Below are 27,217 nucleotides of genomic sequence, written 5' to 3' on the forward strand. Positions count from 1 at the left end.
ATTTTTAATTTGGCCAAATATGTGTCAGGGAATTTTTAATTTCGCCAAATATGTGTCAGGGAATTTTTAATTTGGCCAAATATGTGTCAGGGAATTTTTAATTTGGACAAATATGTGTCAGGGAATTTTTAATTTCGCCAAATATGTGTCAGGGAATTTTTAATTTGGACAAAAATGTGTCAGGGAATTTTTAATTTGGACAAAAATGTGTCAGGAAATTAACCAATGGAAATTTTAATTTACTAGATGTCACTAGTGATAAGGTAAAATTAGTTTAAAGTCTGTTACTAATTTAATTTTAAACAAAGTTTGGATTAATATGCATAATTATGAAGCTATAATTAATTCATAGTAAAAAAATAAAATCTGTATTCTGTAATATTTGCAGAACAATCTCTGTACTCCAACCCTTCGACTTCAGGCAACGTGAAATGCACCCGATTTGAAAATAGCCAATCAACGGTACATCTCTTAATAAATCATTATTATTGTAACACAATGATAATACTCTTACTAACACCCTTTACATTTAAAACAAAGCCGGCCTTGCTCCAAGAATATACGGATCCCTTGGACTTCCGTAAAGAATCCGGGTTCGTCTGCGGCGCCGATGACGAAAACCTTTACACCAATCCAACGGAGGAAGATGTTTACTCTGAACCGTACGAGAATGGTGAGTCAAATTTGAAATTTCTAATTTATTTGGTGGTGGTGGGTTTGTTTTTCTTTAAGATAAACTTGAATTTGAATTTGAATTTGAAAGTGTTTAATATTCAAATTTGAAATAAGAAATGATTATTTGAAAATTATTTTGACATCAAATTTGATGTTATATTCTTATTTTTATTTTAATTTGAAATTGGGGGATGAAATTTGAAATATTTGATTTCAATAGTATAATATAAAGTGTCAATTAATTGTCATTTACTGGAAATTATTATTTGTTTTAATTTTAATTTTAATGTGTAATAGTAATTTGCAAAGTGCAAATTATTCCGGATGAATCTTAAAGGTAAGTGTTCATAAGATAGGTGAGAAATTTCTGAGAAATTTTGGGAAATAATTGGAAATTTTGGGAAATTTCTCGGAAATAATTGGAAATTTTTGGGAAATTTCTCGGAAATAATTGGAAATTTTTGGGAAATTTCTCGGAAATAATTGAAATAATTGGGAAATTTCTGGGAAATAATTGGAAATTTTGGGAATTTCTCGGAAATAATTGAAATAATTGGGAAATTTCTGGGAAATAATTGAAATAATTGGGAATTTCTTGGAAATAATTGATGTAATTGGGAAATTTCTGGGAAATAATTGAAATAATTGGGAAATTTCTGGGGAAATAATTGATGTAATTGGGAAATTTCTGGGAAATAATTGATGTAATTGGGAAATTTCTGGGAAATAATTGATGTAATTGGGAAATTTCTGGGGAAATAATTGATGTAATTGGGAAATTTCTGGGGAAATAATTGATGTAATTGGGAAATTTCTGGGGAAATAATTGATGTAATTGGGAAATTTCTGGGGAAATAATTGATGTAATTGGGAAATTTCTGGGGAAATAATTGGGACATTTCTGGGAAATAATTGAAGTAATTGGGAAATTTCTGGGAAATAATTGAAGTAATTGGGTAATTTCTGGGAAATAATTGAAGTAATTGGGAAATTTCTGGGAAATAATTGAAGTAATTGGGGAAATTTCTGGGAAATAATTGAAGTAATTGGGAAATTTCTGGGAAATAATTGAAATAATTGGGAAATTTCTGGGAAATAATTGAAGTAATTGGGAAATTTCTGGGAAATAATTGAAGTAATTGGGAAATTTCTGGGAAATAATTGAAGTAATTGGGAAATTTCTGGGAAATAATTGAAGTAATTGGGAAATTTCTGGGAAATAATTGGAAAATGGGGGAAATTTCTGGAAAATAATTGGAAAATGGGGGAAATTTCTGGGAAATAATTGGAAAATGGGGGAAATTTCTGGGAAATAATTGGAAAATGGGGGAAATTTCTGGGAAATAATTGGAAAATGGGGGAAATTTCTGGGAAAACAATTGAAATAATTGGGAAATTATAAAATGGGGGAAATTTCAAAATAATCCGGACATATTTTTAAATAACTGTGATAAAATTTGAAACAATAGGCAAGCTGAAACTTTTGATCTTTCTTTAAAATTAATGCAAAGGCAGAATGAAATGTTCACATAACTATTTTAAATCGATTATGTTGACAAAACCGCATCAAAATCACTAAAAAATGGGAAGTAGGCTTAGCGCGTAATTTTTTCAAGCCTTGGAAAATAATATAAAATTAATGGAAATTAGTTTTGGTGGGTGTTTTATTAATGATTTCGATTAAATTAATAATAAATCGTATATAAAATGTTTTTTTATCATTTAATTCTCCCTTTATATCACGGAATCCATTTTGGTTTGTGGAGCGAGAACTTTTTCAATCGGGTAGTGACACCTCATGTTAATTTCCCATTGAACTTGCTATGGGCAATTCCAGGGACCTTACGATACAGTATAAAATTTTATGGCTTTCATAGTATTTAAAATAATAGATAATAATAAGACTGCGGATTTTTAAGAGTGATAATAACACTAAATATGAACTAATATTTAATTATAATATAATTTTGAAAGAAATTACTGTTGATAAATAGATGGCGCCACTCTCCCAGTCGCCGTCATTGATTTTAGGGTCTCCTGTTAGATCATAGTGTAGAGGGGCACGCATTTTGATAAAAACATTGCCCCGAAATATATTTTCACCTTTTCTGACTTAACTAAACTGACTTAAAAACCTGTCTAAATGATTTGACGAAACTTTCAATAATTAAAATTTCGGTATGATACAAATTAATAATTATCTACAGCCATATTTGGAGAATTACCCACAATTTAAGTGCGGTATTTTTCCGACACTTCTTTAGCTCAACTTTCTTTCTTACACTAAAATAATTTTTTTCAATCATAACGCACAACTGTATTAGAATTGAAAGATCATCCTTTTTAAAGGAATACATCCTTTTTAAAGGAATACATCCTTTTTAAAGGAATACAGACACGAAAATTTAAAGTTTTTTTTCTCCCCCATCTTTTTTTAAAATATCTTCGGATCCCTTAAAATCGATAGAAAAGCATTTTTTTATACAATGATTTATTATTTAAGCAAACTAAAGTTAAAACTGAACATACAACGTTTATAGATTTAAACTCGTGGGAAGGCACGGTTTTCATATGTAGCATACATACAGCAGATGGCATCGTCGGTAGCAACGTTAGCCTTGGCGCGACTAACTGGGCTGTTCATTAGCGGTTCCTAAATCAATTTGATTCATGGCGGGATGGTGAATAATGTGTTAACTTTATCATGAAAGTCGGATCCGTGTAAATTATGGGAAATTCAAAAGGGTGGGACCAAGAGCGTGCTAATCACTTTTTAACTATTGCAAGGTTAAACATTTTTTGGAGCAAATAAAAGAGGTTATTAAAATTAGGAATATAATTTGGGTGTGGACAGTAACCCTTTAAATTGATTCTCATCTTAATTACCTGAATTTAATAACGTTCGCGGACAAGTTAGGGTTTCTTTTAAAGTTTTCAAAACTGTAAATTTATGCTGCTTAACAACTACCGAAAACAATGGTTAAACAATGGTCAATCATTTTCAATATCTTTCGAATTTACCGAAAAAATATGGGTTCCGCTACGTTATTATTCTTCTATGTTTATAGCTGCGTTAAAAGGGGTCATCCCTCAAGGGGTAACTCGGGAATTTTATTGATGCTTAAAGAAGCATCCAATAACATCGTAACTCTTCGGGTGTAGTTCTTAAAATAACCCTGCAATATCGACTTTATCAGCTATCAACAAATTTTATTGAAAAGTTACCTACTGGAGAGGAGCTCCAATAGGAAAATTTAATATGGCACCGAGGCCTTTTTCACAGCAACCTCTCGACCGATTCAAATTGGAAATTGTTAGAAATAATCACGTTTAGCAGCTTGTACAAATCATCCGAATGACTTTCAAATCACAAGAAACATACATATGCTGTAAAAATAATTTCCACTTGATACAAACCCCAAAGTTTAAATTTTCGAAATGGTGGGCAGGTTTTCTTAAATCTCTAGCAAATATTCTCGAATGTTCAGCAAATATTCTCGAATGTTCAGCAAATATTCTCGAATGTTCAGCAAATATTCTCGAATGTTCAGCAAATATTCTCGAATGTTCAGCAAATATTCTCGAATGTTCAGCAAATATTCTCGAATGTTCAGCAAATATTCTCGAATGTTCAGCAAATATTCTCGAATGTTCAGCAAATATTCTCGAATGTTCAGCAAATATTCTCGAATGTTCAGCAAATATTCTCGAATGTTCAGCAAATATTCTCGAATGTTCAGCAAATATTCTCGAATGTTCAGAAAATATTCTCGAATCTTTAGCCAATATTCTCGAATCTTTAGCCAATATTCTCGAATCTTTAGCCAATATTCTCGAATCTTTAGCCAATATTCTCGAATCTTTAGCCAATATTCTCGAATCTTTAGCCAATATTCTCGAATCTTTAGCCAATATTCTCGAATCTTTAGCCAATATTCTCGAATCTTTAGCCAATATTCTCGAATCTTCAAATCAACAAAATTAAAAAAAATCGCATATGAATCATTAAATATGTCTAAAATCTGTGATATTGTAACTTTGTTAGATTCACTCGCTTCCCTTTCGGATTGCGCTCTCAAATCTTTAAATGACGCCACAAATCCACCTTAGATATTTAGACCACCCAAGAAACATGACACCCTTAAAAAACTGAAATTTTCTGGCATAAAAAATAAGAAGGTGAAAAATGTGATGGGGATGTTTTCCAATGAACCTTAACACTATGGATAAATTTTAAATTTGAAAAAGACACCCTAGTGTAACATAGTATCGTGTTCGCCAATATAAAGTGAAGAATACCTGGAAGAGCCATAAGGGCCGGGAGAAATCTTTTACACTTCAATGGAAGAGGACTCTTCCGAAATTTCATAGAATAGCCTTTTGTAAATTTTATCATTTGAAAGCACCGCGCTCTCTCTCTCTCTCTCCTAAGAAACATTACTCTCAAAGGAAAAGGCTTTCCCGGTTAAAATTTTGCGTGGTAAAAACTCGAATCGTTTTGGCAATAGATCAGATAATTCAGAGGATTTAAGGGTTTTTAGTTTTACTAAGGTTTTTTTTTACTATAAAAATCTGAAAATTAAATTATACCTATTTTAAAATGAAAGTGGCATTAAGTCAATGGAAAGAGCTGTTGGAAACGCACGATGTTGTTAAATTAAATTTGAAAGTTTCTGGTGGACTCGAATATTTTTACCAAGAATCAAAATTCATATGATCTAAGGAATTTTGGAATGATTATGAATTGCAAAGCTAGAAAAATGTTTTTGGAAATTAAAAACATCAGAATTTTAACTGTTTTTAATTAATGGGAAGAACTATTGCACTTCGTAACTAGTGGGGAAAGTGAAGAAGGATTTTTGAAATAACCTGTGGAGAACTTTCGAAAACTCAGAAATTAAAGTATGATAAATTTTACAGCTTAATAACGGTAACTGTTCAATAACAACTATATCTTTAGGGAACTGTCCAATCTTCAATAACTAAATCTTTAGAAACTCTGCAATTACTGAAACTTTAAAAAACTCTGCAATAACTTAAACTTTAGAAAACTCTCCAGTAACTAAAACTTTAAAAAAAACTCTGCAATAACTGAAACTTAAAAAACTCTGCAATAACTGAAACTTTAGGAAACTCTCCAATAACTAAAACTTTAAAAAAACTCTGCAATAACTAAAACTTTGAAAAACTCTGCAATAACTAAAACTTTAAAAAAACTCTGCAATAACTAAAACTTTAAAAAAACTCTGCAATAACTAAAACTTTGAAAATCTCTGCAATAACTGAAACTTTAAAAAACTCTGCAATAACTGAAACTTTGAAAATCTATGCAATAACTGAAACTTTAAAAAACTCTGCAATAACTGAAACTTTGAAAATCTATGCAATAACTAAAACTTTAAAAAACTCTGCAATAACTTAAACTTTAGAAAACTCTCCAGTAACTAAAACTTTAAAAAAAACTCTGCAATAACTGAAACTTAAAAAACTCTGCAATAACTGAAACTTTAGGAAACTCTCCAATAACTAAAACTTTAAAAAAACTCTGCAATAACTCAAACTTTAAAAAAACTCTGCAATAACTAAAACTTTAAAAAAACTCTGCAATAACTGAAACTTTGAAAATATCTGCAATAACTGAAACTTTAAAAAACTCTGCAATAACTGAAACTTTAAAAAACTCTGCAATAACCAAAACTTTAAAAAACTCTGCAATAACTAAAACTTTAAAAAACTCTGCAATAACTAAAACTTTAAAAAACTCTGCAATAACTAAAACTTTAAAAAAAACTCTGCAATAACTAAAACTTTAAAAAAACTCTGCAATAACTAAAACTTTAAAAAAACTCTGCAATAACTAAAACACTTTAAAAAAACTCTGCAATAACTAAAACTTTAAAAAACTCTGCAATAACTAAAACTTTAAAAAAACTCTGCAATAACTAAAACACTTTAAAAAACTCTGCAATAACAAAGACGAAACTTTGAAGCAAAGGGCAGCAAACTTGGAAATAACGGAATAGGAGTCTTGAGCTTTCTAATAACGGTTAAAAAGTCTCCAAATGCAAGTCAAATTCGGATGAAAATTGTAAATTGTAGGAATTTCACCTATGACTGAAATCTGTGAAATGAGTGAAGTCCCTTAACATTCAGTAGAAATTTAAGGAATTCACTTGAAATCTCGCTATTATGGTGCGCCTCACGAGAAATTTTATATTTTTATTGGGATAAACTGAAATTGTTTCTAAAACCAAGTACGATACGTAGGCAGTATCACACAATCTCCACACAAATCCAATTTTCAGACTATACCTTTAAGAAAGGTGGTAGGTATGAAATTTGGGAATGGAAACTGTAGAATCGCTATAAAATTTATAGAGCTTGAAACATTTTGGACACGTAACCCGAGAGGATGCCCCGCTATCCATGCGCCCTTCGGCCATATTTCGCTTTTAAAAATTCTGCTAGGAGCTTTTAAAATCTGAGAAGGCCTTCTCCGCTTTCTACTTTCACTCCCAAAGGATACCGGCAAAAGAAACCCGAACAAGAGTCAATTCATCAGGGGTGAAAGACTTGGTTCTTTTGCCGTCCTTAAGCGGTACGCATTCCAGTGTGAAACAAGCTGCCCCAGCAGAAAGGACACTCGTGCGGGATATGTAAGATGTTAAACAAGTGAAACTATGGGGGCTAAAGAAAGCGAGCATGAGGTAAAAATATCTTTACTAGACGCCATACCTCAAGGTCTGAGCGAGACTGACAAATATTAACTTAACAGTAGAACTCGCAGCAGACAGCTTAAATCTTTAGAAGGAACGTTATCCCATATCACCATCCCTAAATCACCGCACCATCGCGCGCTTCGGAGGAGGCGGAGTCTATTTACCTTTTTTGTGGCTTCAACTAGAGTTCGTTCTGGTGGAGTCACCAAATAAGTGTTTACTTCAAAAAAAAAAAAAAAAAAATCGAAATCGGAATGATGGGGATGAAAAGCCCCAAACACACGGTATTCCTGTCGCCATACATTGCCAAAGCTAGGGTAAGAGAGACCTTGAAAAGTCGGCGCAATACTCGTGCGAGGGGGGATTCTCCTCCGCACGAGTAAAAAGAACAAATAGTGGCGATTGAAGCTGTTTTCCATTGGCTGCCATTTAGTATTATTTTGGAATACCAAGCTTTATGCTAATGCTCTTTCATATCATTTTTAATAATCAATACAGGGAACCTACTCTGTGGAAAACTGCATTAGTAATGGAAATATTTAAGTTTGTTAGTGCTAGAGACGTTTCTTGACAAATTTGCTGAAAAGATGATAAAAACAGTAACAAAAATATCAAAAAATTTCTAAAACGTGTTTAGCGTACGTCACTCTAAAAAACTTGTCTTTCGCGTATACTATCTCTCAAACAAAACTAGAAACTTAATCATAAGTACCCCTGCACTAAAGTCCTAAAATGAGAAATAGTGCAAATGTAGGTAATTTTAGGGTGTGACAGGTTGGGTATTGGTGGCACCTACTCCCAACATTAATTTACTCCTGAAGTTGACTCTAGCTAGCAAACAGACTATGGTGTACATTCGCTCTCACAATCACCCATTGGCTCTTGCGGAGTGTGGTGTGGTACTGGAATCGAATTTAGTGTATTTTTGCCGCCTACTTTTCCCGCTCTAGCTCGGCTTAACGCGTGTGAGGGAGTGAAAAAGATAATGCTTTCTTGGTCTCTCTTTTCGATTCCAGACTTACCCTAGAAGCACCATGCAAGCAAGCAAGCAACCCAACTCTGTTTGAGGATTCTCTTGTACAGAGAGAGAGAGAGAGAGAGAGAGAGTTATACGAGATTGCTGAAATCGTGTTATAGGTTATGGCTGGGCCTTTTCCGTTATATCCTAACCACCACCTACCAAAAGGAACAGGAGGAACAGGCTAAGGCGCCTCATCCACTCGGAATAGAACCATTCCTAGCCTGCTTCATTTTGTATAGAGTATGAGTCACAATTCGAGGGGGTTTCCCCCCACGTGCATATTTCAGAGCGAAATTGCTGTAACTTGATATAGAGATTTGTGAAGAAGAAACCCCAATGTGTGTTTACTCAAAAGGAATTGGATATATTTAAGATTATGGTTGAAACTAGTATTAAAGAGGCTGCCATTTTTAAAGATGGTGGCATATTTATGCCCAAATATCATAAAACCAGTCTATAGGATATTAGGGAAGCAGCATTTTTTAATATGGCTACAGATTGTATTGTAAAATCAGTCTTAGTGTGTACTAGGCCTGTGCGAGTCCAGTTTTTTGGGGTTCGAGTCGAGTCTCGAGTCCTTAAAAAGCTCTTATAGAATCTCGAGTCGAGTCTTTTAATTGGTTTCGAGTCCTCGAGTCCTTAAGTCAGCTTAAGAACTAGGTTTCAAGTCCAGTGTCGAGTCCTGATAAATTATATCAAGTCCCACTCGAGTCCTATTAAATTAATTCTATTAATACTAACTTTAATTTATTTAATTTAATTTTACATAATTAATAATACAGGAATTATAATAAATAATTTTCTAATAAGGATAAATTTTACTCATAAAGCATAAATCTCACGACGAAAATGACGCGCAGTAACAATAATTTTAACTTTTGGTTCTGGTTTGCTGCTTATCTCCTTTAGCTGAAGTCAAATTTTTGAACAATCACCTGTCTATTCTAAACTTTAAATTAGGGATGCAACGATTCGTAATTTTTCGGAATCGGCCGATTCGATGCATCGGTCTCTAAAAAATCGGCTTCGGCCGATTAATCGGCCGAAGCCTCAAGGTTATGCGTTTTAGGCATTAGTATAGGACTGCTACTTGTCAAAAATGTCTAAGGACAATAATCTATCTGGTTTGGTTTCCGAGATACTAGTTCATTTAGTTCAACACACATTTTGTCCATTCTTTCTGCTACAACTTGTTTTTGATTAGTTCTTTCTTTGCATTCCGGATAGGAAAAAACAATTTTAGGCGTGAGATTTAAGTTTCATTTCCTAAAAAAAACCCCTTTCCTTTCTCATCCTTTAAAAACAAGAAGTAGCATTCAAGACTTCAAGTATTATTACTTTAAGTAAACAAGGGACTGCAGGAATACACGCTAGAGACAATGACACCAAACACATTAGAGGGATAGCTGACAATAATAAAATCCAGACTGTGATAGAGCGACATTGTTTGTGGAACGGGTGGGAACAAAGAGAAATATACCAAGAGGAGCAAAAAGTCTAGCCTTCCACAGGGCTTTTGAAAAGCCCGGCCACGGTTTTGGAGTAACTTGATCCGGTTTTTGTTTAGTGGCTAAGCCGCGACGTCTTTTATTGGTTAAATTATGTTGGCTGCTTACTTTTGGTGGTGGCAAAGGGTTGATCTCTGGTTTGACCGTTGACGTACAAAAGGTAATTTTTAAGTAGACGACACCGTCACGTGAACAACCGGAACTTGTTTCTCAAAATCAGTCCCGGTGCCTATTTACAAGTTACCACTCCTCTTGGTATATTCTCTTTGGTGGGAAGTAGCAGTGCGCACAAATCGAAAGGAGAGTCAAAGATGAAGGGGAAGGCAAACCATAACGGCCGGCCACCATGGCTCTCCCGCGCACCTACCTCGGCGCACAGCCAAGGAGTAAGATGTCACGTGATCCGTTGAGAAGGAAATTCAAAAAGGGTAAACCCGAAAATACGGTTAGAGGCTCACACTAGACTAGAGAGATCAGCATTCAGCGTTGTTACCGTAGCTTTGTAATAACGTAAACAAACTTCACTGATTTTTTTTTCTCGGTTGCGCCGATTGCGCATGTGCGCCACGCTCTTAGAGAGCGACTGGTACTGGTAACATTTTTGAAAGGGGGCTGACGGAGAATTTGGTTAAATTACGTTATTTGTTAATTGGCAAACTTGTTAGTTCCTTTATACTAGCTCAAAAGATTAACCAAAAAGAGTCGGCCGGAAAAAATCGGCCGATTACCTTAGAAAAATCGGCCGATTCGATTATTCGGCCAAGTGGCCGATTCTGGCCGAAGCCGATTCATGGCCGATGCATCGCTGCATCCCTACTTTAAATCGATTAAACCCTACTAGATGCGGCGCTCTACTTAAAATTCAGGGTCACAAAGTAAATATTTTTGGACTTGATAAGGCGTCAAGTCTCGGCTCGAGTCCTCCTCGAGTCCAATAGTGAAGATTTTTAAGGACTCGAAATTATTTTCAAGTCCTAAAATTTTGATTTTCGAGTCTCGAGTACTCGCCTTCATTCGAGTACTCGCACAGGCCTAGTGTGTACCCACTATTTAGAGTAACTTCTTAGCATAATTTCAGCTTCCAAGGTTTAGTGGTTTCGGCTGGGCGTTGTTTATTAGTTAAGTTTATCAATAATTTTCTTGTAATGTTTCCCAAACGCTGTCTGTGTCTTCATATTTTCAAATCAAGTTTAAAAGTTCGTGTCAAAACATCTTAAAGAATAGTTCTTAGATAAAATTGCCATGTAATATATAACCGACAAAATTATGTCACGAATCAGTTTTATGCCATTTTTAACCTACAAATAATTATTCTCACTGTCTATAGGAGTCCGTTTTATAGTTAGATGATGAGTTATACAATACCATAAGTTCATAAGATATGTTCCATAAATTTGTCAATGGTTACTGAGAGCTTGTCATGAATTGACGTAAGTGAAACGTCATAGATTCACGTAAAGCGACGCCTGGTGAGTTGCTGTCGAAGCCTTAGTACAGACTAAAATCGAGGATAGACTGCAAAACCGAGTGCAGTCAATTCTCGCTTGTCGTTCTCGGACTAGCTCGAGCTTCAAGTCTCTAGCATTAGTACGAAGTATAGGAAGTGCAATCTTTACGGAACATATCTTATAAACTTATGACAATTCATTATTTCAGTCAACAAGATAACAAATATGGTAGATAAAATCATCCATAATCATCTAATTTATTGTTATTAACTTTGATATTTATTTTAACTTCCTGTGACTAAACACTAATACGAATGAAGCAATTGTACATTATCTTTAGGTATGGAGTTACGTTATTTTTGCACTGTACTAACTTTGGGTAACAAGCCCTATTACCCCTACCTTGCTCACAGTCATTCTAAGAAACAAGGGGGGAAGAAAGCATGGGAAGGAGAGGAAACTTACGGTGTCAAAAGTGTTGGTCCATAATGTTTGGAGCGTTGGGATATTTTAACAGTATAGCTTGCCGTTATTCTTAGCTCGTAACTTTTGTCTCTTCCGGTTGGTCTTGGGGGGAAGTGGGGATTTACTTCCTCTTTTACGAGCTGGTCGTTTCCAGTGGCCAAATATTGCCCATTTTCGGTTCCCCACTCTTCGTCATATTTCGCGCCAAATTCCCGTTTTCCCGCGCTTCAGACTTTCTCCCCGCATCTTTTCTCCTTTGTTCCTGACTAAGAGTCTGGAAAATATTTTGCCTATTTTCTAGAAACACAATCTTCTTTTATTTAGGGAATTCGTAGAAGGGGGAACACCAACGACTTAGTAAGATGGCCGTTGAGGAAAGAGAACGCGCGGGAGATTTTAGGCCTTGTTTAAGCGTGCAGCTTCTTTTCAACGAAGCATTACACAAATTGCAAGGCAGTTCGACGAAATCAGGAGTTTACTCTATTGTCTTGTGAATATTTGAGAAATCTGATGTTTGTTATGGCGGTATTTTCGTAGGTTTAAAAGGTTGTGGGTTTGTAAATGTATGGAATCGTATACGCGGTGGAAAATCAGACACAAGAAATATTTATTGGAAAAATTTATTCTTTAACTATTGTGTATGTTTTTTGAAGCATCTGTAACGATTTGTGTAGTGTAAAGATATTTCGCTCCAAATTCAACAGTTTTCTATTATTTAGCTTATATCTATAGAAACAAATTCCGATGTTTAGATGGAGAAGAACAACCTTGGTTACCATTGTTGCACTAGGGTTTGAATGTTGGCTGTGTTGGGAATCGTGAAATACAGAGCCGAATTAAAAATTACCTTCAGAAGGCCAGCACAAACTCAGGATACTTTGAAAACTTTACATTTTTACTTTCAAATTACCGTACGTTTAAGACTTTTACCTGAAAACATCAGAGCATTTGAAGGTGCCAATGGACGCCAAAAAGGTGAAGGGTCTTCTGAAAGTGGCCTTGGAAGTTCTAGGGCCATTTGAAAATGAACGTGTGAAATTCAGGGTAGTAGACCATAATCCAATGGAATTTGAAACTGGGTCTCAAATCTCTAGAGGATTTGAAATTTGACCTAGAAGATATTAAGAAATCGTAGAAAGGTCAAGAAAATAACTTTGAAAAGACAAAGGAGACCATTTTAGTTTAATACTGGTTAAAAAACACCATTGGAAATAAGGGCCTGATGATTTTTACCTGAAAACATAAGGGCATTTGATGGTGCCAATGGACGCCAAAAAGGTGAAAGGTCTTTTGAAAGTGGCCTTGAAAGTTCTAGGTGCATTTGAAAATGAAGGTGTGAAATACAGGGTAGTATGTAAGTAGAGCGTAATCCATGGGAATTTGAAAATTGGTCTCAAATCTCAAGAGGATTTGCAATTTGGCATAGAAGGTTTTAAGAAATGGTGGAAAACGTCAAGAAAATAACTTTGAAAATGCAAAGGAGACCATTTTAGTTTAATACTGGTTAAAAATGCCATTAGACATAAGTGCTTGATGATTTTAATTTAACAAATTCTGAAGTTCGGAAAGAAACTCTCAGCTTCTAACGTCTAAAATTCTTACGAATATTGTAAAAATTCATGATATTGTTCTCTTATCATCCGTAGCCATCTTTCTCTGGCTCCCTTTCCTGTTTTCCTCACTCTCAAGTTTCTCCTCATCAGCATCACACACGTGCCATGTGGCGAAATTGAACGACCCTATTACATTCGGTATAGCAAATTTTGCTCCCCCTACTTACTGTCTCGAATCCCGCGCTAATTTGCCACTATAATTATTTTAGTTTCGTACATAACTTTAACTTGATGAGGCGTGCATCGCAATAAGAAACACGCGTGTTCGTATGTCCGTTATAGTTGCAGTGGAGGCCTTTCTTAGAGGTCAGAGTGCGACACTATCTTTGCTATATGGTTGACTAAATAATTAGTAACTTTGTTATGGATCTAAGGGATGTATGGTTTTAATGTTTGAAACCGTGATCATCTTGGGAATATGATGGCCACCTACACACAGATGGGCTAGAATGATAAGGTAAAACCACTGTTCTACTAATGGCATCGCCCCTAACGGGAGATACCCGAAACGTTTCGACTCGGATCATGTTATGACTATGGTTTGAGTCGAAAAAGTTCCATTATTGGTCGTGGCGTTGCGCTACAGAGGCGCTGCCCCAAAAGAACCATGCGCCTGATCTCAATTACAGTCCATTTTTATGTTTAATGGTCTTTTGTGGCCACAGAAGGTAACCAAAACATCCTGGCGAGATGACGGCAGTACATTTTAACCATATTTGATGCAGCAATTAAGCTACACTTCTTCATATGTAAAGATATGAAAACTCTTTCGACTGGAGTTGTGAAAAGGTTGCATTATGTCTAAACTTACCCAGGAAAAATATGCGGGCAATGTTTTGGTCAGACTTCAAAAATAACACTTAAAATATGGAAATTTGAGTTCTTTTTTTTGGCAGTATTAACTCGTTAACCCTAGCATCGCGACAGAAGCAGACTATGCTTATACGTTTCAAAAATGGCTACCTATCGGTTTCGAGTATGGGGGAGACGGGTTAGAATCGCTGGGTGGATATCTAAAAGTAGTGGGAAAGGATTGAAGACATTTTACCATTCATCTAGAAAGCAAATAGATTCGATTTCGTTCTACCCCGCGCAATAATGTGTAGTATTTTAAAAGCCTTCCATTTCAAATAAGACTGAGAGATTTTTGTCTGAAGCCATGGAGCCCCCAGTCTTTTCTAGCAGTTTCCTCTCTGTTCCTTCAGCAACTCGGGCCATTAAATTTGTTAGAAAAAAGAAAAAAGATTTTCTTCCCTTCTCCTTACTCGGTGGTCGAGTTACTTTATACCGTAGGGTGGGTTCGAAGTCTGATACATTATCTTCAGTAATTGTTTTTTCAAGCTCCGGTAACCTTTTATTGCGTCGAAATGGTTTTTGATTATTGACATTCCGTAGCAGCATCCCTCGCGGCGTGGTTGTCTTCAGTCTGTTCTTGAACACTTTCTTCCTTACAGTTTCTCTTTTTCGTTCAGTTGTGTAGGAAACAAGATGAAACACCTCCTTGTTCGTTTTACTGTTTCCAAAAGCGTGATACCTTCATTATTTATTTGTGAAATTTCTAAACTGTGTTGGTAAAATACTAAGATCAACTTTTACATTTTGGTTCAAAAAAGCGTAAATAATTTTCGTAGAAAATATGGACATAATATTAAAATGTGTATGATGCGTGGTAATTTTAATTAATTTTTGGTCTACAATTTTTATCACTTCATTTCTGTTAGATAATTTGATAAAATATATAATCATTTAATCTAATGCGTTAAATGGGCAGTACTGTCTAATGTCTTCTATAATGTGGTTTTGTTTGATTAAAATGCTTGTAAATGTGAAAATTAAACAACATAACTTGGTTGTGATGTTTAAAAATCGAAAATAATCCAAAAATGGTAAATGAAACACGCAGCTAGACTGCGTTATGACGTCATAACTATGTCGACTTGCGATGAGAAAAATTTGTAATCCGCGACTACAGTTTTCGCCATCCTCTTTTCAGAGGTATGGTAGCGTATAAATGTATAATTAAATTGGAAAGAATTTTTCGAATAGTATTTGTCACACATTTACTTTAATTTTGGGTGAAACTAAATGGAGCTAAAAGAATGGCTGAGAGGGAAGGAAATAACATTTCGTTTTATAGATGGAATACTTCAGCCTTTGTTCTGGTTTAGAGACAAAGTACTGAAAGGAGAGTAGATAGAGGTAGGACATCCTTAGCCGCTGTTCTTCGTTACCGCTTTGCCTCCATTGGTTCTGCCACAGAGTAAGGACTATTATACGAGATTTTGAGGGGAGAGAGATCTCTAAACGGCTAAAAAAATCCTGGAGAATAACTCTTCTTAAGTGAAGCAGGAACTCTATTTTACCTACGTTTGAAAATTATAGGTTTCAAATTACATTTCAAAAATTGTAAAGCATTCAAGTTGGCGGAAACGTCTTTGCTTCATATCCAAATTTATGGCAAACATGGCAGACAACCGGTTGAGTTCTACCTCACTGACTAAAGTCATCGCATTAACCGAAAAAACCAAAAGAAAAAGTGAATAAACGTTTGATTAAAGCATGCACTTGATGATTTGTAAGAAGACAAATAGTTTTGAGAAGACCGAGAAAATAGTTTTGAGAATAATCGAGAAAATAGTTTTGAGAATAACCGAGAAAATAGTTTTGAGAATAGCCGAGAAAATAGTTTTGAGAATAGCCGAGAAAATAGTTTTGAGATTATGGCCGAGAAAATAGTTTTGAGATTATGGTCGAGAAAATAGTTTTGAGATTATGGCCGAGAAAGTAGTTTTGAGATTATGGCCGAGAAAGTAGTTTTAAGATTATGGCCGAGAAAATAGTTTTGAGATTATGGCCGAGAAAATAGTTTTGAGATTATGGCCGAGAAAATAGTTTTGAGATTATGGCCTAGAAAATAGTTTTGAGATTATGGCCGAGAAAATAGTTTTGAGATTATGGCCGAGAAAATAGTTTTGAGATTATGGCCGAGAAAATAGTTTTGAGATTATGGCCGAGAAAATAGTTTTGAGATTATGGCCGAGAAAATAGTTTTGAGATTATGGCCGAGAAAATAGTTTTGAGATTATGGCCGAGAAAATAGTTTTGAGATTATGGCCGAGAAAATAGTTTTGAGATTATGGCCGAGAAAATAGTTTTGAGATTATGGCCGAGAAAATAGTTTTGAGATTGGCCGAGAAAAGAATTTTGAGATTATGGCCCAGAAAAGAATTTTGAGATTATGGCCCAGAAAAGAATTTTGAGATTATGGCCCAGAAAAGAATTTTGAGATTATTGCCCAGAAAAGAGTTTTCAGATTATGGCCGAGAAAATAGTTTTGAGATTATGGCCGAGAAAATAGTTTTGAGATTATGGCCGAGAAAAGAATTTTGAGATTATGGCCCAGAAAAGAATTTTGAGATTATGGCCCAGAAAAGAATTTTGAGATTATGGCCCAGAAAAGAATTTTGAGATTATTGCCCAGAAAAGAGTTTTCAGATTATATCGGAGAAAAGAATTTTTTTCAGATTATGGCCGAGAAATGAATTTTTTTTCAGATTATAGCCGAGAAATGAATGTTTTTCAGATTATGACCGACAGAACGTTTGATTAAAGCAAGCACGGGCCAGAAAATTATTTGGAGAAGATCGAAAAAATGCCGAGAGAAACATTTTGAGAATATGGCCGGCCAGAAAAGATTTTTTCTTTAGCTTATGGCCATGAAAATTATTTTCTAGATAACGACCAAGATAATATTTTGTTTTGCATTACGACCAAGAAAATAATATGCTGATTACGGCGAAGACAGTAATTTTCAAATGTGCTCAAGAAAATATTTCTGAGATTGCGAAGTAACTGGTCCCTTCCCTTGGCGAAGTATTGTATGATGATAATAAATAATTTATCGAGCTATGCCTGTAAATGATTCGACTTGTAAACCTGTGAAGCGACGGTAATGTAAATGAGATTGGGCTTTTATTTTCTCCGCCCCGAGAAGGAGTTTAATGGTTTAAATAATGAAAAGAAGTATCGATTCATAACGTCACAGTCTTGGGTTCCTCAGAAGTTCGTTTAGTAGGGTACGAAAATTTTGGGGTACCGATTTGAGTCGCTATTTAGGTCCTGGGAAGTGCTGTTTTGGACTGACTTTTATGTTTGATTTTGTATTGTATATAGGTGACAAGGGTTATCTTCAGAACATCTAGATTTTTCAATTTATTAGTTGATTTTGTAGGAAGATTCTTAATCAAATTTAAAGGGACACTGTATTATTTGAAGTATAAGTCAATTTTTCGGCCAGTTGTTCTGATAACTGGTTGCAATTAAAAATGTGGGATATTTACAATACAAAATCAACGCTATCTACTGTGGCCAAACCGCATATATTATGGATTAGATTTGAATTTAAAATAAAGAAAAATTTATAAATTAAGCTTCGTAAGTGTTGAACGATATCGTAAGCTTTGCTTGGTAGTCTTTTTTTTTTTTTCAATTAACGCGGATTTTTTCCTCCATGTTACTTCCCCAACAAAATTCCTTATAATTTCCAGTCCATTTAACCTTTAATTATAATCGATAGCAGATCCTATGTTCTTTGCAACTAGGCCTTAGTACAGTCCCTTCTTTTTTGGGTGGCGAGACTGTAGCATCCCTGTGGAGCGAGCGTTCTTGCTTTGCAAATGGCGGCGGAAATGATTTTTGCTAGGGTTTTTTCGTCCCTTGCTTCTCAGCAGTTGTTCTCAAACATCTTGGATACATTTTTGAGGCCTGCTCAGAAACCACTCGGAGAAAGGAGCGGGGATATGTAACTGAAGGAGTTGTAAATAATATCATTTAATTCTAAAATTTTTAATACAGTATAAATAATTCATAAACACCGTGCCAACATTAAGAAGCTCCATTTAGAAAAGGTATTAACACCGAAAATATTCTAAATCAGTCATGATTGAGTGTTTTACAAATGACTCCTTATATTTGAGTAAGAACACAATGCAAATTAAATTAAGATTTCCTTCCTGAAACTTTTCGATCATAACTTGTTTACGGTGGCCCTTAGTGCAAAGTGTCATGGAACATTTTCGACTGAAAATCTCCCATGGAACAAACTGTACTTCGGTTCTGGCACTTTTTTGATGCACCCTGTTTAGAAATACCTTTTGACTCGGTGGCTTCCCTGCTTTCCGGACTCTTACGCCTGTGACCTTAGCCAGTAGAATATATTTGGCAAACTATGGGTAGCAACTCTCCTCAATTTCTTTTTCCAACGATAGGAAGAGAGTGCAAGAGAAATGCGAATTATACGAGACCCCGATGAATATTTTTACGAGAGTCACGTTTTGCAAAACGCGTAACGCGTTTATTAAGGAACAGAGTGAAACACCACCGGTCCGTTCTTTAGTTTACCATTTTCGCCTGTTGTATGTCCTGGCAGTCCTATTTCATTGGAAATTATGCGCCATCAGGGAACGCTGGACGTAAATTTTGCTACCCGGCAGTCTCTCTACCTGTAGGTTGAAGAACAACAGATATTTCTGTTGTTTTAAGTTCAAAGCGTAAAAACATTTTGCCTCTCAGCTCCTCTATTTTCAAACAATCGAAGTAACCGAACCTGCCGACAGTGATTTTTAAGATTGTGCGATGTTACTTTTCCGTTTCGTTCTTTTCCGAAATTGGCAACCATGTTTCCAGAAGTTTAAATACAGAGAACTAAATATCTGTCCTCTCACGTGCTCTTTCGAAAATAATGCAAAATTTCGTGATAAAATATTTTGGGCAAATAGAATTTTTTGGTGAAAAAAACTTTTTTTGTAAATAATTGATTTTTTGTAATCTCTCTAAGCTGAAAAATTTCAGTATCTGGACTTCCATTTTGTTGATTTAACTTTTTCTTTTTATAGTCTTTGTTCATAAACGCAGTTTTTATGAATAAAACTGAAGAGCTTAATTCGTGATTCATAGATTCAAACTGAATTTGTTGACTGAATTAACTAAGTGAAACTAATTATGCATAATTATACCTACATACGGCTGAACGCATCTGTAATTTCAGCAAAAACAGTAACCCTTCATAAAACTTTGAAATCGCCTGTTAATTGAATACTCGGCATTAGGCAACCTACTGCTGAAAGAACAAAATTGGGTGGATCAGTGACATTCCGCCGTTCTTCGAAACTGCATAGCTTTTGTTAAAAGTGAAACCAAACGTAAACTCGAAAATGTAACCACTGCGATACCAATGGTTCAACCTCGGTCCCTGACCAGCTATTTTACCTTCCCTTTAAATTGGGAGCGTTGTTGTAAAGGTGGGCTTTACCTTGTTTGTGTAGGTGTCCTGAACAGTAAAGATAAAGAGAGCATCTTCTTGGGGCTTTGCTGATTTAGCGCTCGCTAATTGGCGTGACGCGCTTAAAACTTTTAAAATAGCACCCTTTAGCTAGCTCGCTAGTTAACTCTCTTTTCCAACAACATACTGTATAGGTCGGTTCTCTTTTAGGGATTTCAGGGACAAGGAAAAAGGTCACACCAATCTGCCAAATCGATATCGAACGCGCGGGAGAGGAAATTTTACCCCTACTTGTTGTCGTTTTGCCTCCGGATGCAGACTGAAAGGACAGAGTTAAAGATTGCGTCCTTCTTGGACACACTTTGAAATTAACTCCTTTTTGGACACACTTTGAAATTAACTCCTTTTTGGACACACTTTGAAATGAACTCCTTTTTGGACACACTTTGAAATGAACTCCTTCTTGGACACACTTTGAAATGAACTCCTTCTTGGACACACTTTGAAATGAACTCCTTCTTGGACACACTTTGAAATGAACTCCTTCTTGGACACACTTTGAAATGAACTCCTTCTTGGACACACTTTGAAATGAACTCCTTCTTGGACACACTTTGAAATGAACTCCTTCTTGGGCACACTTTGAAATGAACTCCTTTTTGGACACACTTTGAAATGAACTCCTTTTTGGACACACTTTGAAATGAACTCCTTCTTGGGCACACTTTGAAATGAACTCCTTCTTGGGCACACTTTGAAATGAACTCCTTCTTGGGCACACTTTGAAATGAACTCCTTCTTGGGCACACTTTGAAATGAACTCCTTCTTGGGCACACTTTGAAATGAACTCCTTCTTGGGCACACTTTGAAATGAACTCCTTCTTGGGCACACTTTGAAATTAACTCCTTCTTGGACACACTTTGAAATTAACTCCTTCTTGGGCACACTTTTAAATGAACTCCTTCTTGGGCACACTTTGAAATGCACAAGATACGAAATGTAATCTCAATGGGCTGTTATGAATTACTGAAAAAAATACATGTGACATTGGGTTTAGTAGCGTTTAATTTCGATTTCAATAAGGTTTTGATAGTCACAAGTTTTTGGAAATTTTAACAAACAGCATTTTTGGTTCATAAAATGATGTTTAAAATCAAAAATTATATTCAAAAAGCTGAAAGGTTCATAGCTCGCGGTTTGAGTTGGTGATGACATCATAATGGTGCTGCCTTCAGGTGGTCAAGGTCTGTAGGTGTCGTCTGGTTCATAGGGCGTGCCGTGTGCGACGCTGTAACCGTAGCAACAGGGTAAACGCACAATGTTGCCGGTTTTCTACAACATGTCGCAAAAGTCTCCTTAAACTGCAATGAGTATTTCTCAAGACGTCTTATCAGTGGTTTTATTTTCTTCTATGTTACATTTAAGTAAAAGGTTTCGATAAGAAATTGAACTATCTGTTTATGCACTACTAGGCCTTCAACATTTATTTTCAACCGCGTCAATATTTTGAAATTTCGACATGGTTCTGTAGCACTTAAATGCAAACTCAACGCACTGCAGTTGCGGTGTTTGGGCCTTCACTAGGATTAAAAGTTCCAAGAATGAGCATTTCTTAACATCGTTCTTTATTTGTTGAAAAGAGGTAGCTACTGTAACGTCCCCATTAATCAAAAAGAACAGGGACCCCAGCTTTAAAACTGAACGGGGGCGAAAGTGGGGGACGGAAATTTTTTAAAACAGCGTTTGGGAACGGACGGTCTTGCTTGCGGAAAAGAAATTTTGTTTTTCTACGCTGATGTCTTTCAAAATAGCTGGTTATATAAAAAATTCTTCATATTCTCAACTAACGGCATACGTAGCTTCAGCTTCGTACGATACATGTGCTATCAGGTAATTTAGTTCTTGGTGCTCTGCTGTAAAGATTTACCACAATACTTATTTAATTTTACAACTTTTAATTTTAATGAAACTCTTATTTTAATTAGGAGGCCTAGAATAGGACTTTCTTCCAAACCTTGAGAAGAACTCATCCAAAACACTTGTGAAACCTTCCCCTAGTGTTACTTGAGTGGAAAATGTTCTGTGACAACTGTTAACCGACCGAACACAAAAAATGTATTCCAACAAATGAGAGAGAGGAGAGATTCTTAATTAAGGTGTTATAGCCTAGTTTTAGGCTTTTACATGTAAAATAACTTAAGCATTGTTGGTCGTTAGTCAATAGATTCTCTAATAAGCCAGTTACACACATTCGGGGAACTCCCAGAAACTATGCTTTGGTCCCATTGAACCGAATTCCCATTCGACAGAAGGGGTTTTTTTTTGGGGTCCCATTCGACCGAACGTAGCCAAAGGTGCGATTTTATTATAGTCCCATTGGACCGAAATTCTATTCAACTGGAAGAAGACATACTGTGTGGTTTTGCATTAAATATATTTTTAATTTCACAACTTATTATTGTTAAAATAAATGTGAGTTGAAAATGTATTACTGCACTTATTTTAGCTACGTTTTAATTACGGCGAACCTCACCTACCCTAGCCTAACCTAACCTAACCAAACGTAACCTAACCTAACCTAACCTAACCTAACCCAACCCAACCTTGTTTGGAGGTAAAAGGATTATTTATATGAGTATTAAAACAATTTATTAGCAATAATAGAAATATTTTGGGAAAGATGTCAGATAATTAATTGGAGAATATTTTGGAAAAGGTGGCAGCTAATTAATAGGAGAATATTTTGGAAAAGGTGGCAGCTAATTAATAGGAGAATATTTTGGAAAAGGTGGCAGCTAATTAATAGGAGAATATTTTGGAAAAGGTGGCAGCTAATTAATAGGAAAATCTTTTGGAAAAGGTGGCAGCTAATTAATAGGACAATATTTTAGAAAAGGTGGTAGCTAATTAAAAGGAGAATATTTTGGAAAATGTGGCAGCTAATTAGTAGGAGAATGTTTTGGAAAAGGTGGCAGCTAATTAATAGGAGAATGTTTTGGAAAAGGTGGTAGCTAATTAATCGGAGAATAATTTGAAAAACGTGGGAGCTAATTAATAGGAAAATCTTTTGGAAAAGGTGGCAGCTAATTAATAGGAGAATGTTTTGGAAAAGGTGGTAGCTATTTAAAGGGAGAATATTTTGGAAAAGGTGGTAGCTAATTAAAAGGAGCATATTTTGGAAAAGGTGTCAACGTTTTATTGGAACCAAACCAAACCAAACCAAACCAAACCAAACCTAACCTAACCAAACCTAACCAAACCTAACCTAAGCAAACCTAACCCACCCGAAACCAAAATATTAAAATTTTAATTTAAAATTTAAAGACATTGATGGAACTATAGTCTGTCAAACGAAAGAAGAGCCCTGAGAAATTTGTCCAAATTGGTGTCGCCACCATCGACCCCATAGTACTTTATCAACTTGTTTTGTTTTGTCAATAGTCGTCTGTAATATAGTCTGCTATAAGCAGATAGGCTTAATCGCAATAGAACCAATACCTTTTGCAATATATATTTAATATAATATATGATATATATCTATTAATATACATTTTGCAATATATATTTAATATAATATATAATTATTAATATATAAATATTAATATATATATTGCAAAATGTATTGGTTCTATTGCGATTAAGCCTATCTGCTTATAGCAGACTATATTACAGACGACTATTGGCAAAACAAAACAAGTTGATAAAGTACTATGCGGTCGATGGTGGCGACACCAATTTGGACAAATTTCTCAGGGCTCTTCTTTCGTTTGACAGACTATACCATTAAGACTGTACTTCATTTTAAGCACAATTTGTTTATTAATTCTATATATCTCTTGCCTTGAAAGGAATGAAAGAGAGCGTTTTAATTAGTATCACGAAACATTTACTTTTAATATTATTAACATACCTTTCGGAGATTCGAACCAACAACCTATCGCTTCGCAGTCCAACATCGTATCCACTACACCACCGAATCGCTGACGGTTACAGTGTTTCAAGTTATATTCATGTATTTTTTAGGGGCATATTCGGACGATTGGGATTTCGGTCCATCGGGAATATAGCCATTGGGCTGGAAATCTAAAATCATTGCGGGATATTCGGTCGAATGGGATTTCGGTCCATTGGGAATTCGGTTGAAAGGAACGATACCGAAACTATTGCCGTATCCCAAGTACTGGTTATTGGACAACAAGGACGACCACACATATTCTGTACTTGCATATTCCCATTCCGCATTGGTCATATTTGCCTCGCCTGTCCTTGCATTTTCATTAAATTTCGTGTCTGTGTTTCAATGTGCTCGCTACAAGTCGAATGTATTACTAGAAATATTCGCTATTCAAGTGAAGAATAGTTTAACATGGACATGCTCCCAATCCACTGTGGGGTGTTAAGTAGATTTCACCTCAGCGTTGTGTAAGAAAATATTCTGTAGAAAATGTGTGGCGCCAACTTTAAACGGCACTAATAGGTCTCGAATGACACTGTTTCTCGTTTAAGAACATCGTTAAACTTCATTTTTTGTTGTTTAGTAAATGACTTTCTGGCTCGTGTAAGAACAACTTCGTTATGGAAAATTAACATTGTTGAGTAATTAAAACTGTCCCATTATTAAAGGGAACCTGAAACTGTTATATTTCAAAGTTAATTAAAATGTGACTCTTAACGCAGTGGTCACAATATTTCGAAAGTTCACTTTGAGAAAGGGGTCAGGAAAATTTAAACCGACTTTCAAGGTCTGACTTTCGAGAGAGTATAATTTTTTGGAAGAAGTTATTTCGGAGGAAGAGCAAATCGTGGCTGTTTTTGATTTAGAATTCAAGAAAAACGATGGAAGTGGTTTTGAATAACGGTTATTAAAATTGAATATCAGCATCACAAGTTGCTTTCGTGTTAGCCCCTTCATTTTTCAGCCAATCAGGAATATATATTTTAGGTCTAAACCGTTCTTTGACCATCTCGTAGCAAATTTAAGTATGTAAAATTTAATCAAGATCGATGGAGACGTGAGTGTTTGAACCTGTATGAAATGACCTATTAGATTATCACTTTATCAAAATGTGGTGTTTGAGCAAATTTAAAATCGACCCACAGTACTTTCCTTTTGAGTTAGGATCTCTAGCAAGACAAACAAACATTCTTAAGCCTACTATCTATAATTTCCAGGTGGTAACGAAGTAGCTCTTTAGAAAATTTATATTAATTTTCGTTACCCTTTCTCTTTAGAAATATGTATAGTTACCGCTAGGGAGAGCCAAATGAGGGAACATGATATTATCCTTACCCGTCTTTACGTGTATTGTAGGTTGTAGCCCTTAAGCGATTTAAGTTTGCGTCCACCGAGATTTTGTGTGAAATTGTCGGCAACCCTAACAACGTTTTGCGTTGGTGTCGCTCTTTTATCGGGACATTGGAAACAACCAAAGAGTAACGAACCGAAAAGTTTCCGATAAGCGCACTCCCATCATTTTGCTCCCCCATACAAAAAGGACAAATCACCTCATGGACTAAAATATGAACCTAAAAATATTTATAAATTATATAGTTGTGTTAAATACTAGTGAAGTTCGATAATTTGCTAAGGTTATCTATATAAATCAAAGTTCTGACAGACTGGCTGACTGATAATCAACGCCCAGCCCAAACCGCTCGCTCTAGAAGGCTGAAAATTTGCAGGAACGTTACTCATTAGTAGTAGGCGCGTACTAAGAAAGATTTATCCAATCAGCCTCCATCTTTTACAAAATGGCGCCCAGAAATGTAAAAAAACTTCTCTATGCAACAAAGTCCGCGCGTTTCAACCGATTTCACAAATATTTAGTACACTGGTTTCCTTTAACCTATAAACGGGCTGAATGGTCTTTTGGGTTCGATTTGTTGCCTCTTTTTAAATGGCGCCAAAAACTTAAAAAAACCCTTCTTTATGGTATAATGTCCGCATAGAAAGTAATAAAAATTGTCCTGACGGGCTGACGGGCAACGCCTAGTTATGTATATTTTAAAACCACTACATTTGAAGGGTTCAGACAACCGTAAAAATCTGAAAATAAATTGTTAACTAAATTTCAGTCAATATTTCGGTTTTTTTAGAACAATTCAAGAAAATCATCGTCAGTGAAATTGATTTTTTTTTATTTAAATAGGTTATTAAAAACTATGACCCCTCTCCTTGTTATTTCTCTATTGCATCGAAATATGTTCATTGAGGCTCGAAATATTCGTAAAATACCTGACTCTTTCGTTGAACACACAAGTTGTTCTTTCACTTCGTTATTTATCAAACAATCTACATATTTTATTTTGATTTTCTAACAACCAACTTTTCGAACGAAATTTTTAGTAGAAACCGCTAGATGATTCTGAAGCCAATCAGCTGCTTTTTTCCCCCACTTTAAATAAATTTTCCAATTGTACACTTTCTTCAATCGCAGTTAATGCACACTAACACCTTGTTGTAAAAGCTATAAACATTACTGTATGACAAGGCTTTGAGACTTAAGCAGTCAAAATTCGTGGTAGCTTATACATGCATAATACCTGTTGACCTTGTCAATGGATATCGATAAAAAATTAACCGTATTCTGCACGATAATGTTTACAATTAATTTTGGTGAAAAACTAAAAAACTTAAACGAGTCGAGAAATTTCAATTCTAGTCCATGATATAATTGGTTTTTGTTACATCACTAGAAGCCAATGTCACTTGCTATTAGAAAAGTGGCGAAATTTGTCGAGGTTATTAAGTTACAAAACTCTGTCCCTCTACTTTCCCGTTCACTAACGCTATACCCCATTTTTGGAAGAATGCCTTTTTTAATATGAAAGTTATTAAAATACCTGCCTGACTATATAATGTACGTACTTCTTGAAGTAGCGTAAGAATGTTGTATTAAAAGCAAAAATTTCTATTCGGGTTTTCCGAGAAATTTTCATTTTCATTTTGCTACTTTTACGTTGCATATTCAAACGCCCCAGGTCAAGTATACTTTTACACAATTAAAACTTTAACCCTAAAATAAGCTAGTTTCTCATCCTACTTTAATAATAATAATAATAATAATATCTTAAGTTCATAAGATATGTTTCATAAGTTCGTCACTGGTTACAAACTGGAGCTTGTCATGAAGTGACGTAGGTAGGGTTCTAAATCGGTAAATTACCATGGTAATTTACACGGTAATTTACCAGGGTAACTGTAATTTATGATTTTCTCGGGTAAATTACGAAAACGGTAATTACCCTGGTAATTACCGTGGTAATTTACGCTGGTAAATTACCACGATGGTAATTTACCACCGAATTTTCATTTCTAACACTTGGAAAATGGTCTAAAAGCTCCATATTTTGCTCTACCCGTGCATACACACTTATTTCTTCCCATGATATATGAGTAAGTCATAAAAGGTCGAAGGGCAAGCGTGGGAAAAATTTGATTAAGGAAATGAAATTTGATTTTCTCGTCTATTCTTGTTGTCGAGTT

The 27,217-nt window shown here is 35.3% G+C and overlaps 1 protein-coding gene across 3 annotated transcripts in view; it reads left to right on the plus strand.

The window, feature by feature from the left end:
• hwt (SH2 domain-containing adapter heavyweight) overlaps positions 1-27,217 on the plus strand; it is a 271,876-nt gene that overhangs the window by 11,992 nt on the left and 232,667 nt on the right. For all 3 annotated transcript variants that reach the window (XM_089851418.1, XM_089851417.1, XM_089851419.1), the window contains exons 3-4: positions 389-462; positions 541-673. In XM_089851418.1, the coding sequence (XP_089707544.1) occupies positions 389-462; positions 541-673 (207 nt within the window). The remainder of the gene's footprint in view (positions 1-388; positions 463-540; positions 674-27,217) is intronic.

The sequence above is a fragment of the Phalangium opilio genome, unplaced genomic scaffold (genome assembly GCF_054372755.1).
Source record: "Phalangium opilio isolate 3A_F unplaced genomic scaffold, DU_Popi_V2 ptg000105l_1, whole genome shotgun sequence".
NCBI classification, from domain to species: domain Eukaryota; kingdom Metazoa; phylum Arthropoda; class Arachnida; order Opiliones; family Phalangiidae; genus Phalangium; species Phalangium opilio.